Here is an 11,542-nt window from a genome sequence, read left to right as displayed (position 1 = left end):
AGTAGAGAAAAACAACCCTTTATGTGGATTATATTTTTATTCCCATTTTGGAGATGAGAAAACTGAGTCTTGGAGAAGCAACTTAATCAAAATCATAGAGCAAGTAAGCGACAGAACCAGGATTCCAATTCAGACATCTGGTTTGAAAGTCGCTACACTTAACATTACTGTTCTTTATTAAGCCCCAAATAGACCCACACACAAATTATTATACCATCAGGCATGTGGTTTCAAGTGCTCTACTAAGACAGAGCTAGAAATGAACTGGGTAATAGCAAGTACGTGGGTCTCCCATTCAAGGATTCATCAGTCTTCACCAAACTTAACTTGGAAAATCTATGTCAAAGTATCAGGTAGCAGTCAGCATTTTGGAAGGCAGGTAAGGATGGGGAAGCAATAAACAAATTCTTTTCCGAATCACTGTAGATGTGTATGCTTGTTAAGCGTTTCTATTTATTCTCTTTGCCTATCAGAGGATCGGGTCTCTTTAAAAATTACACAAATAAAAACCATTGTTTGCCATCCTGTCCTTACCAAGCTGGAGAATGGAAGAGAAAGGCTAAGCCTTTTGTGCTTAAACACATATTCATTCATTTTAAGAACTCTAGTTTATGCTGAACACAACTAAGCTGGGTTGTTCTTCTGGGGAGTGTACTTGCAAGTCAATATTTCACTGGCCCTATACCTTAAGATTTTCTTAAAGACATCAGTTGTCAGTATAAATTAAATCTAGTTTAAATCAACATAATTCTATTTATCCCAGCAAGAAAGTTTTTTAAAAATGATTCCTTGTCTAATTGTTTACAGAAATAATCTTTGCATAATTTTACACCCCATACTTGAGGTGCTTGGGATTCAGTCTTAATCAGAAAAATTCCTTTACGGCATCCTTTCTACGTCCTTCCTGTATCCTCTGTAACAGAAAATTACCAGCAGAAGCATTTCCCCTTCACCCAGTTCCTGTTCTCTTATCACAATTCTATCCCTCTACCCTCCCTTCCTGCTCTGCAGGAGAATTTAAGAGGGCAGGGAAAGATTGCTAAAAGTTTGCCCTCTATCCAACACCACTGCATCCAGTAGTCTGCGTGTCTACTTTTTTGCCTATTTATCAGTTCCCTCCCGTTTCCTCTTCCATACCTCTTTGTGTGGACCATGGATTAACGCCCAAGTGCTTTTACCCTATGGACACTTCCAGACCACAGTGACTTCAATCCAAGTCACAGTAGGACTGAAAGTTTCAGCTTGTTTTCTAGTGCCCTTTCTACAATGCTGGGCCAGGGGTGGAATGAAAATAAAAATGATGAGCATTAATTTTTTTCCCTACCTGTCCTATACTTTCCCCATTACCCTCCCCATACCAATCATTCCTTACTTCTCTGCCACCCTTCCTATGTCTTCCGCTCCCACAGCTACCCTTTATTGAAGTTGTTAGAAACTGTTATATACATCAGTCCATTCCATCCTAAGAACCCTTACGAAGTAGGCAGTAATGCTAATAGCTACATTTGAGTGCTTACTATGTGCCAAGCATCGCTTTAACCATTTTACATGTATTAACTCATCTGATCTGTGAAGCTATTATTCCTCTTCCTATTTTACAGATAAGGAAGTTGATGTTTTCAATGCCCTGTGTTAAACTGGGAGTAACTGGCAGAGATTTGCTGTATTTTTTTTTTTGCAGGAGAAGATTCGCCCTAAGCTAACATCCGTTGCCAATCTTCCTCCTTTTTTTTTCCCCTCTCTCCCCTGCCCCCCTCAAAGCTGCAGTACATAGTTATATATTCTGGTTCTTCCACGTGAGTAACGGCCACAGCATGGCTACAGACAGTCTGAACCGGGCCACCAAAGCGGTGGGCGCCGAACTTAACCGCTAAGCCATCAAGGCCGGCTCCAGAGGCAGGATTTGAATCCATGTCTGACTGGCTCTAAAGCAGCCTTTAATCATTACTTAATTAATATTTATTGAATCAGTATTTTCAGCCCCTAATCTGGTGAACACTTTGCGATCTCATCTCCCATATCCTCATCCTTTACGTGCCCCTAAATTCTCTTCCTCCCTTCGTGACGCACCGCCCCCTCACGTCCCTTCTGCCCGTTCATCCTACTGTTCGCCCACATTCCTTTATTACCCTGCGCTCTCACTTTCCTTGACCCCCACATTCCGGTCTCCATCGTCTCCGTCCCTCAGCTCCTCGTCTCTTTCTTCTCTTACTCCTCTCTCTTATATCTAAAATTTCCCCTCCTTCCACACGTCCCTCGTCCCTCGTCCCTCCCGCCTCATGAGACCCTCTCACCCCGGGAACCGTCACCTCCCTTTCCCAGCGCCCAGAGGCCGAGCAGCGGGACGCAGCGCGCACAGCGCGCCGGGGAGGGCGTCTGAGGGGCGACGCGGGGTCCCCCCGCTCCCCGGCAGCCCCGGGCGCGGTGCAGTCTGGGGGAACATGGCCGCTTCCGGTCTCCCTGCCGGGCCGGCACTTGCCTGACCGCGGCTCCTGCCCGGCGCACTCCGCCCTCCGCTCCTCCCGCCCCGCAGCGGCGGAGGTCGCTTCAGCCTCTCCCTCCCGCTGTCCCCGCCGCGCCATGGAGAAGAGCTCGAGCTGCGAGAGTCTTGGCTCCCAGCCGGCGGCAGCACGGCCGCCCAGCGTGGATTCTCTGTCCAGGTAACCAGGACACCTAGGGCCCCCGCCCAGCGTCCGAGGGGGATGGAGAGGGGCCGGGGGCCCGCTGGATGGTGCCCCCACTCGCGGACTCTGGTTCCAAAGGCTGCGCCGGAATTCTTTCCCTGGGACTTGAAAGCTACTTCTTCCTCGCAGGGGCTTAGAGGCTGGGAAAAAGAAGGTTAAAACTCACTACTACTTTATCGCCTCCTCTACCTTTCGTATTCAGATATTATTTTATCCTCATTGAGGTAGCCCCAGTTCATTACTTTCTCTTATCTTTCGTTCCCTCTTAAATCATTTTTTGGACAGCCCTTCCCCCACTCTCCCCCTTCCCCCATTTCCTCCCTGTCTTTCTCTCTACCACTCTTTTCAAAACCATCCTCTAGTCTTGCTTCCATCCATGCTTGTGTCTTTGCCTTTTGGATTCTTGCCCACCCTGACTTCTCTTTTTCATCACTTCACTTCCATAAAGGAAATCGTTCAAGATTTTCCCTACACTCTGATTCGCCCCACCACCAACTTTGCTTAAAAATGTATATAAAAATACCCACTGTGCGTTTCTTTCTAGATCTTTCAGTTGAAAGTCATTATCTAGGAATCTCAGTAGTCTTTATCTCCGCGTGCATAGTGAATCATGAGTGGTAGTTTTCTTCCTTGAGTTACCGGTTCTCCAGGTTATTTCTCTTGTAGCAGATGGGATTTTTTTCCTGGAAATTTGAGGAGGACTTTAGTATGCAGCATCGCAGAGAGCTGTTGTAAATATTAACTAGACATGTTTTAGATGCAGTTTTTTCTTTGGTTTTAAAATAATGATTTAAAATTTTATTAAGGAATAATAGAAGACCTGTAACTGTTATATAGCAACAATGAAATCACGTTCTTTTCCTCTGAAAAAGTCTAATTTTTATTAGTGAGTTATTAGATACTACGCTGCGGTGCGAAAACACACACAATTTTCATTTTTTCCCCTGAATAAAAGTTGCACTGTCTCCTTTAATTAATTTTGGACTCCACTAAATATGGGTGATACTGCCAATTTTTCCTATTCCTGTTCAGTAGGGAACAGCAATCCCTATTTGGGATTCATTAGCTGATGGGAAATCATTAGCTGATGCCATCAATCTAAATTAGATTCTTTTCCTATATGCACTCATAGCAACCTGCCCACCCCCTTTTCAGAGTCCTTAACAAGCACAGTATAATTGTTGATTTGTCTTCTCTACTAGGCTATAAGCTACTTGAGGACAAGGACTGTATCTTACTCATCTTCATATCCTCAGCATTTAACAGAGACCCTGCATGTCAGAGGTGCTCAATAGTGTTATTTTGAATTTGTAGGTTGAATTATCCAGGAGAGAAGAATTTTTCTTTGAATTTGATTATGTATATTGTACATTTGTTTCAAGTATTTTTTGAATTTTGTGTTTATTACTCTGAAATTTAGAAAGCTGAGGATTTACATAGCTGTAAAATCATTCAGAAAACACGTTGGAAAATTATAATTTTATGAGAAAGTTACAAATGCCAGCTATGGTTCAAAGTAGAATGTAAAGAAAACAAATGAGGCAACCAATATTCTCATCCAAGCGAGAAGATTTAGAACCACAGGAGGCAGCACAGTCTGTTAGAAAGAAGAAAGTACTGGAAGTCAGGAGGCTCAGGTTCTCAAGTCCCTGGATCAGCTAGCCATTTGGCCTGTATCATTTGACGTTTCTAGTCTGCTGTTTTCTCATCTTTTAAAATAAAGGGGTTGATCTGGAAAATCTGTATCGCACCTTGGAGCTCTAAAATTCTATCGTTCTTTGTCTTAATGACTATACTTACTAGGATGAATGCATTCTTATCAATTACTAAAATATTCCCTTTACAAATAACCTTTGTTATAGATTTTTGAAGTTACACTAAATAAATGTTATCATTACAAATTAATGTACCTAATTGTTGCACTTAAGCACATTTATTTTCTAAAAAAGAGAATGTCCCGCAACTTTAAAGTTTATATATGTATTTTAACTTCTTAGTAAAAAATTATGTTATTGACATGTGAATTTGAGAAAATTAAGAACTTGAATTTTGACTACAGTATGTTAGTTTCAGCCTCTCTGGACAAAAATGTAGGTATGATTCTCTCATTTCCACAGGAGAATGCCAGCTTTCATTCCTCTCCTCTGGAAGGTAGAAAAATAACATTTATTGAATGTCTGCTGTAAAGAATTTACCATGCTAAATTCTTGCATATCTTTTATTTCATGAATTATTACACCTGTTTATGGCACTGTCTTTAATCAACAGTATAGAATAGCTGCATTGTAGACACTTGTTAGAAAGCTTAAATTAAAACTTAATGTAGCCTAACAATCACAGGTGATTCTAATAACAGGCCAGGTGTAATACACAACCATGGTTATAATAGCTACGTTAAGTGGCTATCTAGATGAAGTTTCTACTTTTGTTTTGTTAGCCTATGATAAAGCAAAATACTGTGTTTGAACTATATTATCTCAGCTTTTTGCAGAAATATCCCCCTTAAATTGTAGTTTATTTTCGTGCTTTCTGTTTTATACAATTAGGAAATTTTCAATTTTCATTTAGGAAATTGCCTTGTGAATTTGTTTTGATATCGCCTGCAAAATAATAGTTAACAATACTGTTCAATATGTTACGGATTGTCTTTTACACATTAGATTGACATAAATTTCTGCTGAGTTTAGCTTCAAGGAAAATTATTTATGCAAAAAAATTATGTATGCCTCCTATTTGTTTGAAAATGGAAACTATGTAACTGCATCTCTTCAGTTTAGCAAAAAGACTTGGGTCAGATTTATAGATGAAGTTGGTAATATACTCATCTCTAATTTCTTCAAGTACTTCTACTAGATGAATTCAGTTTAAATATTATGTTTAAATGTGTTAGTTTGTAAGATGTTTTACGCTTTTCTTGGAAGTAGGAAAAATGTAAATCTGAAAAATAATACACTAACCTATCTGATTGCCCATTGTTTTTTTGGAAAATAACACACTCCATTGAAGTTGGATGACTGGCTCTTGTGGGATCTGTAGTTCACACTAAACATGTGTTGAGTCTTGATATAAATATATCTGTCGTCAACTCAGAGTTGCTCTTGCTTCTCACTTTGCCTTCTAGATCATCAAAGGCCTGATGCCTTTGGTCATGAAAGAGCAATTTTATTCTTTATTTGATGTCCAGATAGCAGTTTCCTAATCAGCTATAGTTATGTCATCTTGCATCTTTGTAAAAAGTAATTTTCTTAGGTGAGTCCTGCTTGTTATTGCCCTACTTCAGTGAGCTGTTCAGCAGCTCTTGTATATCCTGCCATTGTCCATTCTTCATGGACAGCCCCACGGAGAAAGTTCTGAAAAAATTCACTTCAACACACTGATAATCTGGCTGTATTCCATAATTTTATTCATATTGGTCTTGCTCTGATTTTTGATGTAAGTATGACTTACATAGGATATAGGTAAAACAATACTATAGGCCTCATGTGATAGCTAGGGTAGGGGCCTGAGCCTCAGAATTGTATACGTTATGTAGCAGAATTTGTCACTATATTGGTAGTGTTCTGCCTTCTTAGTTTGGTTTTCCGTTTTTCTGTTTGTACACTGTTATAAAATGTACTGCTTGAGTGGGTTTCTTTGATTACTTTTTATGCACAATCAAATGCTAATATATCTAGTGCCAAATAGGTGCCCATTGAACGTTCGAATAAAGAAATGTTGACTGAATGTTCACCACTTGTCTTATTTGTTGTTTCCACTCAAAGGATTAAAAAGGGTTTTCTTATGTTGAATTTGACCTGTAAAGTAACAACTTAAGATGTCAAGAGGCTTCATGCAAGAATAACTTCAGGTTGGAGCTGAAGTGCCCAGTCCTACGTATCTTCACAGTATTATGTTTCCTTAGCCTACCTGCTTTTCCATCTGCTACTTTTGATTACTTTGGTCTCTTTCTCTAATTTATCTTGTCAGTCATTTTATTTAATGTGTATTTCCTTTATCCTTTTCATATCTTCGTGCACTAGTTATTCTGAGCACCACTTGTTTGTCTCAGATTATTTTGGTTTATCAGTTGATTTCTAGTCTGTAAACTCATTAGTGTTTATGAGCATCCCACATTTACATTTACTTTAGATAAAAAAATCATAGGGGAGGTACACATAATATACTCAAAAAAGTCGTCTCCAACAAATTACATTTTTTAATTGCATGTCTTCCTTAAAATTATCATTTGAAAACAGCAAATCCTGGATTTCTGTGTGAATTTTGATGGTACTTAGAGCCTGAAGACATACAAGAGTTTCTAAGATTTCTAAAACACATTTAGTGGCAAGGTCTCATCTCTAGTTGCAGCCTCAAAGTCACTTAGAGGTGATATCTTGATAGGAAATGTGCTTTGGGGTTGTTTTTCCAGTAGTGGTGATGGATTTGTGTCCAATCACACATTCTTACCCATTCCTGTTGTTACTCTTGGCATGTCTTCTGAGGCAGCTGGCCAGGGTTAGTGATAGAAACTATAGCTACAGAACAAAGTGAAGCTAAGAGATTGAACCTCCAATCCTGGCCTTATTATTAGCACCTTGCATCAGACATTGAACGTGTTGTAGCCTAAAAATTACTTATTTTGGATTTCATTATTCCAGGACCCTAAAAGAACTTTAAAGTTTGTTAGATAAGATCCATTATTGTGAACTAATCAGTAATTATTGTGTAGATTTTTCTGAAAGAATACTTAAAGAGAATAATTACTAATCAAAAGTATACTAGTTAAGCTAATACAAGTTAATTCTAAAGCTTATGCTATCATCAGTAGTATTCTATTAATGTAGCTCAGTAGTTCCCAGACCAGTAACATTAGCATCCTTTGAGAGTTGTTAAAAAGACAGATTCTCTGTTCCTACCTGAGATCTAACTGAATCAAAAACTCTGGATGTGGCGCCCACAGTTAGTGTTTTAGCAAGTCCTCCAGGTAATCCTGATGCATGCTAAAGTTTGAGAACCACTGCCTTCGATCTTTTACTAATTGTTGCTTAGTAACTTCATCAGTATTAGTTGAAATGGACTAAAAGTCTAGGTTAGAGCTGCTATAAGCCTATTACTTGACAGCATTTTTGTAAAAATATTGACTAGAAGTAGTGGAAGGTAAAAATCATCTCTTGTAGTTTTGTTATATCTGATTTTTAGGAAATTTCCTGAGATCTTTTCTTTCTCAGCCATGAGTAACACAAATCAAGAATACATGTTTTAGGCTTTTTCTTAAAAATAAGTTCTTGGTGAGATACTTTAGTGATAACTTGCATTTTTAAAAAGTATTGTAAAGGAGTAATTCCAGGAGGCCATCTCCAGAACCAGTAAAGCCTGGATTATGCCCAAAGGAAGGAAATAGCCCAGATACAAATGTCCAGAGAGCAGTAAGTTTATTTTGGAAAGCTGCCAGGTTAGTGTTCTTGTGTTCACAATCACCCGGGCCAAAGGTTGCATGTGATTCAGGACTTGACCAGTGGAAGTTCTTTAATTTTTAGTGTAGAATATTTTCTCTTTTTAAGGAAAATGAGTTTGAATAGGTAAAGCACTTGCTGTCTTTGTGCCTACTGTATGGTTTAATTAAATGAGTGGATAGGATTAAAAACTATTGAGAGGTGATAAGGATAGGGAGTGATTTTATAAGCCTGCTTTCTGCAGGAAGTCAGGTTAAAAATAGAACTGTAAAAAAAGAAAAGATTGGTACAAGGTTATTAAAATTAAAGGGACTGGAGAAGATGCCCTCTTAATGAAAATAATAACCTCAATTCCCTTTCCTGTAGCTTTATTACACAGAACTAATTGTGCTTATTCCTCTTAATGTGTTTCTGTATATGTACCAATGTTGTCATCACTATAGACCACTGATGAGCCAGTTTCATAATTCTTCCCCTGCCCAAGTACGTAGTACCCAGGACAGTAATTGCTGATGAATTTTCCTTCTTTCAAAGACTCTTACTAGATGTGTTTGACTCTTGGACTCTTTAAATACCTTTTAGTCTAGATTAAATAAAGGCAGGTGCTATGTTTTCAGTATAATAAAAATTAACTTTTAAGGTATGTTTTCATCTATATGCTTCGAAAAAGCCTAAATACTGATACTTGGAAAACTCTTCTTTCATTTTTATTTTCTAAAGTTAGGGTTTAGGTTTAGCAGAGTATAACAGAAAATCCAAACTAACTGTAGCTTAAAACAGAGATAATTTTATTCTTTCCCCCCATAAAAGGCCAGAGATAGTCAATACAGATCTGATATAGTGGATCTGAAGTATTGAGGACGCAGACTCTTTCTAACTTAATGTATCTTACGTTCCATTGTTACCTCATGAACCAAAATTGCTGTTGGAGCTCTAAGCATTGCATTTTCATTCTAGTTGAAAGTAACAAGGAAGGGAAGAAGAAAGGCATGTTCTCGCTCTTTAAAGGATGCTTTTTAAAGTCACATATAGTCTTTTAAGTTTACATCCAGTTGGCCAGAACATGGTCCCATGGCCATACCTAGCCACAAGGGAGGCTAGGGTGTGTAGTCTCTTCTGGGAGGGCTTGTGCTGAGCTAAACATTGGAGGTTCTGTCTCTAAGGAATAGGAGAGAATGGTTATTGGAGACAATCAAAAGCTTCTTCCGTGGTATACAAATGAATCATTTTAAAGCAAGGAAGACATTTTCCAGTTGAAGTCCACAACACTTCACTTAACGCCAGAGGCATTCTTAGATTTGCAAATGCAGTGACCAAAATAGAAAATACACTGAAAGAGAGAGATAATATATTGTAGCAGACCAAAAAGAGAACTGTATCTTGGAACTTTCTAAACTCTTGAGTTTTTAAACTTTCTACTTTTTTTTGTATTTTCTTGGCCAGATTTTTATAATCCTAATCTAAGACCATAAAATAAAAGGGATACATTTAATAATTGCCAGATCATTAAGTGAAAGGCAAATAGAAATCAAAAGAAAAATGATCAACTGTGCTGTTTCGTTTGAAGAGCTCAAGGAATTGCATGGTAAAGTTGTGGTGAGGAGGAGGATGGCCTCCATTGCTTACTTCTCTGCAGTTTGATGTTCATTTCCAAGACATGTGTCCGTGTGTTTTATCTCTCCCAGAATATTGCATCAGGTTCTCCTTAGGTCTTTTCTCTCATTTCGGTTCTAAAGGTTTGGACTCCATAAGGGAAATAAAGCAGGCCATTTTGGGCCATGTTAGTTATGAATACTTTTGCCAATATTTTGTGTTTTTTTCCTTATATCTTTGACCTAAAATTTTGATTGAAAATTCAGAGAAATTGGTGTTTTATGCATTTTTATGTCGCCTAACTTAAATATTAATATTTTAAGCGTGTAATGTCAAACATAAGTTGTTTAATCATTTGGGGTGGGTAGAGGAGGGTAGAGAAGTCTTCGCTGGATTGATACAGCATTATTCATTGTGCTCAGAGGGTTTAATAGGCATGAGTCACAAATATATCTCCTTCCTTAACAGAATTGCCTTTACTGGTAACAGCAAGTGAGCAGTTATTCAATTAGGACTTTGTTAGGAAGTTGTGCATCAGCAAAGGGGTAATAACTTTGGCTGATGATGGGCTAGTGAATACAAGCCTTAATTTTCTTGAGCTGAGCGAAGATGCCCAGCAAAGGCCAAAAATAAAATTTTATATGATACAAATGTCGTCTGTTACTGGTATTGGATAATATTCTTCCATTACAACCAAAGGCAGTACCTAGAAATATAAACACCTGAGATAGGCTTTGCTTTTGAAGTGATAGACAGTTGTTGTAGTAATAAATTAATAGTATTAATATTAACAATCACAACAATAATATATAAATAATATATATAATAGCACTTAACATTTATTGAGTGCTTACTGTATGCTGGGCATGGTATTAAATTCCTGGTATGCATTTTTTCATGTAATCCTCATAATTACGTAAAATAACAGTATTATTGTGTTCATTTTACAGATGAGAAAACTGAAGATTAGGGAGAGCGGTTTGACTTGGGAACCCAAGTCTGTTTAGCTTCAGGGTCTATGTGCTGTAAAGAACTGATCATACCTGAAGATCTGGTGCCCCAGGTCCAGGCCAAAACGTGATAGTTAGAGGGCAGTCTCAGGGCAAGTTGATTGGGCGGTAGTGACAACGATATGAGGTTCCTTGACCGGCTGCACTGCTGAGCAGGAGGATAAGGTACACAATACATTAGTGAGTTCGGAGTGTCCATCTTTGCAGAGAGTTTTCTCTAGCTTTGAGTGTTTTTTTTCTTCAGACAGAAAACAGGATGATTTTTTTCTTTGCCTGTTGATTAAAAGGATAGTATAATTTTCATTCAAAAGAATAGTTTTACATTTTGAACATCAGATAAATTATGAAGCAAGTAAACCTGCCAAAGCCTCCTTCCGCCCCTCCCTCCCCCGCAGGCTTTACAGAATAATTTAGAATACTTTACTGTAGAGTTCCTTAAATATCTGAATTCCCCTAAGTTCCTTTGTGTTTGTTTACAGTTAATGTGTTAAGAGCCATTGACATTTGAAGATCATCAGAAGTGAAGATAAAACATCTCAAAAATTATAATGTAAGTGAATGGGAAAATGGAAATAAATAATGGACAGAAGTTAATATTGCCAACAATATTTCTGGAATCCATGTATTACCCCAAATGAAATTTATGCATATGACTGACCACTAGCTTCAAATTTTAGTCCTAATTCCAAGTCCCAGTCCTTAAAATTCTGTGTTCTCTTCTACCTGGGGAAAATAGTCACTAGGTTTTAGTCATCAGTAATTTTCCATTAGAATTCTTTTGGCTTCCATGTACTGTTTTTTTCCTTTTCCTCCATAGTACTTT

At 38.2% G+C, this 11,542-nt stretch overlaps 1 protein-coding gene across 6 annotated transcripts in view; it reads left to right on the top strand.

Annotated features, from left to right (window-relative positions):
- Positions 1 to 2,129: 2,129 nt before the first annotated feature.
- Positions 2,130 to 11,542, top strand: part of MTMR2 (myotubularin related protein 2) — a 113,320-nt gene continuing 103,907 nt past the window's right edge. For 3 of the 6 annotated variants that reach the window (XM_014785235.2, XM_087433613.1, XM_087433615.1), the window contains exons 1-2: positions 2,134 to 2,660; positions 11,199 to 11,269. Coding sequence is in view for 2 of the 6 variants with exons in the window: in XM_087433612.1 (XP_087289738.1) it covers positions 2,581 to 2,660 (80 nt within the window). In the remaining 4 variants the exon portion in view is untranslated. Of the gene's footprint in view, positions 2,661 to 11,198; positions 11,270 to 11,542 lie in introns of all 6 variants that reach the window. The other 3 variants (XM_087433612.1, XM_004427421.3, XM_087433616.1) reach the window with 3 other exon arrangements.

The sequence above is a fragment of the Ceratotherium simum genome, chromosome 7 (genome assembly GCF_057802395.1).
Source record: "Ceratotherium simum simum isolate JZ-2026a chromosome 7, ASM5780239v1, whole genome shotgun sequence".
NCBI lineage: Eukaryota > Metazoa > Chordata > Mammalia > Perissodactyla > Rhinocerotidae > Ceratotherium > Ceratotherium simum.
Note: the sequence above shows the minus strand (reverse complement) of the source record. Positions and strands in the feature narration are given on the sequence as shown.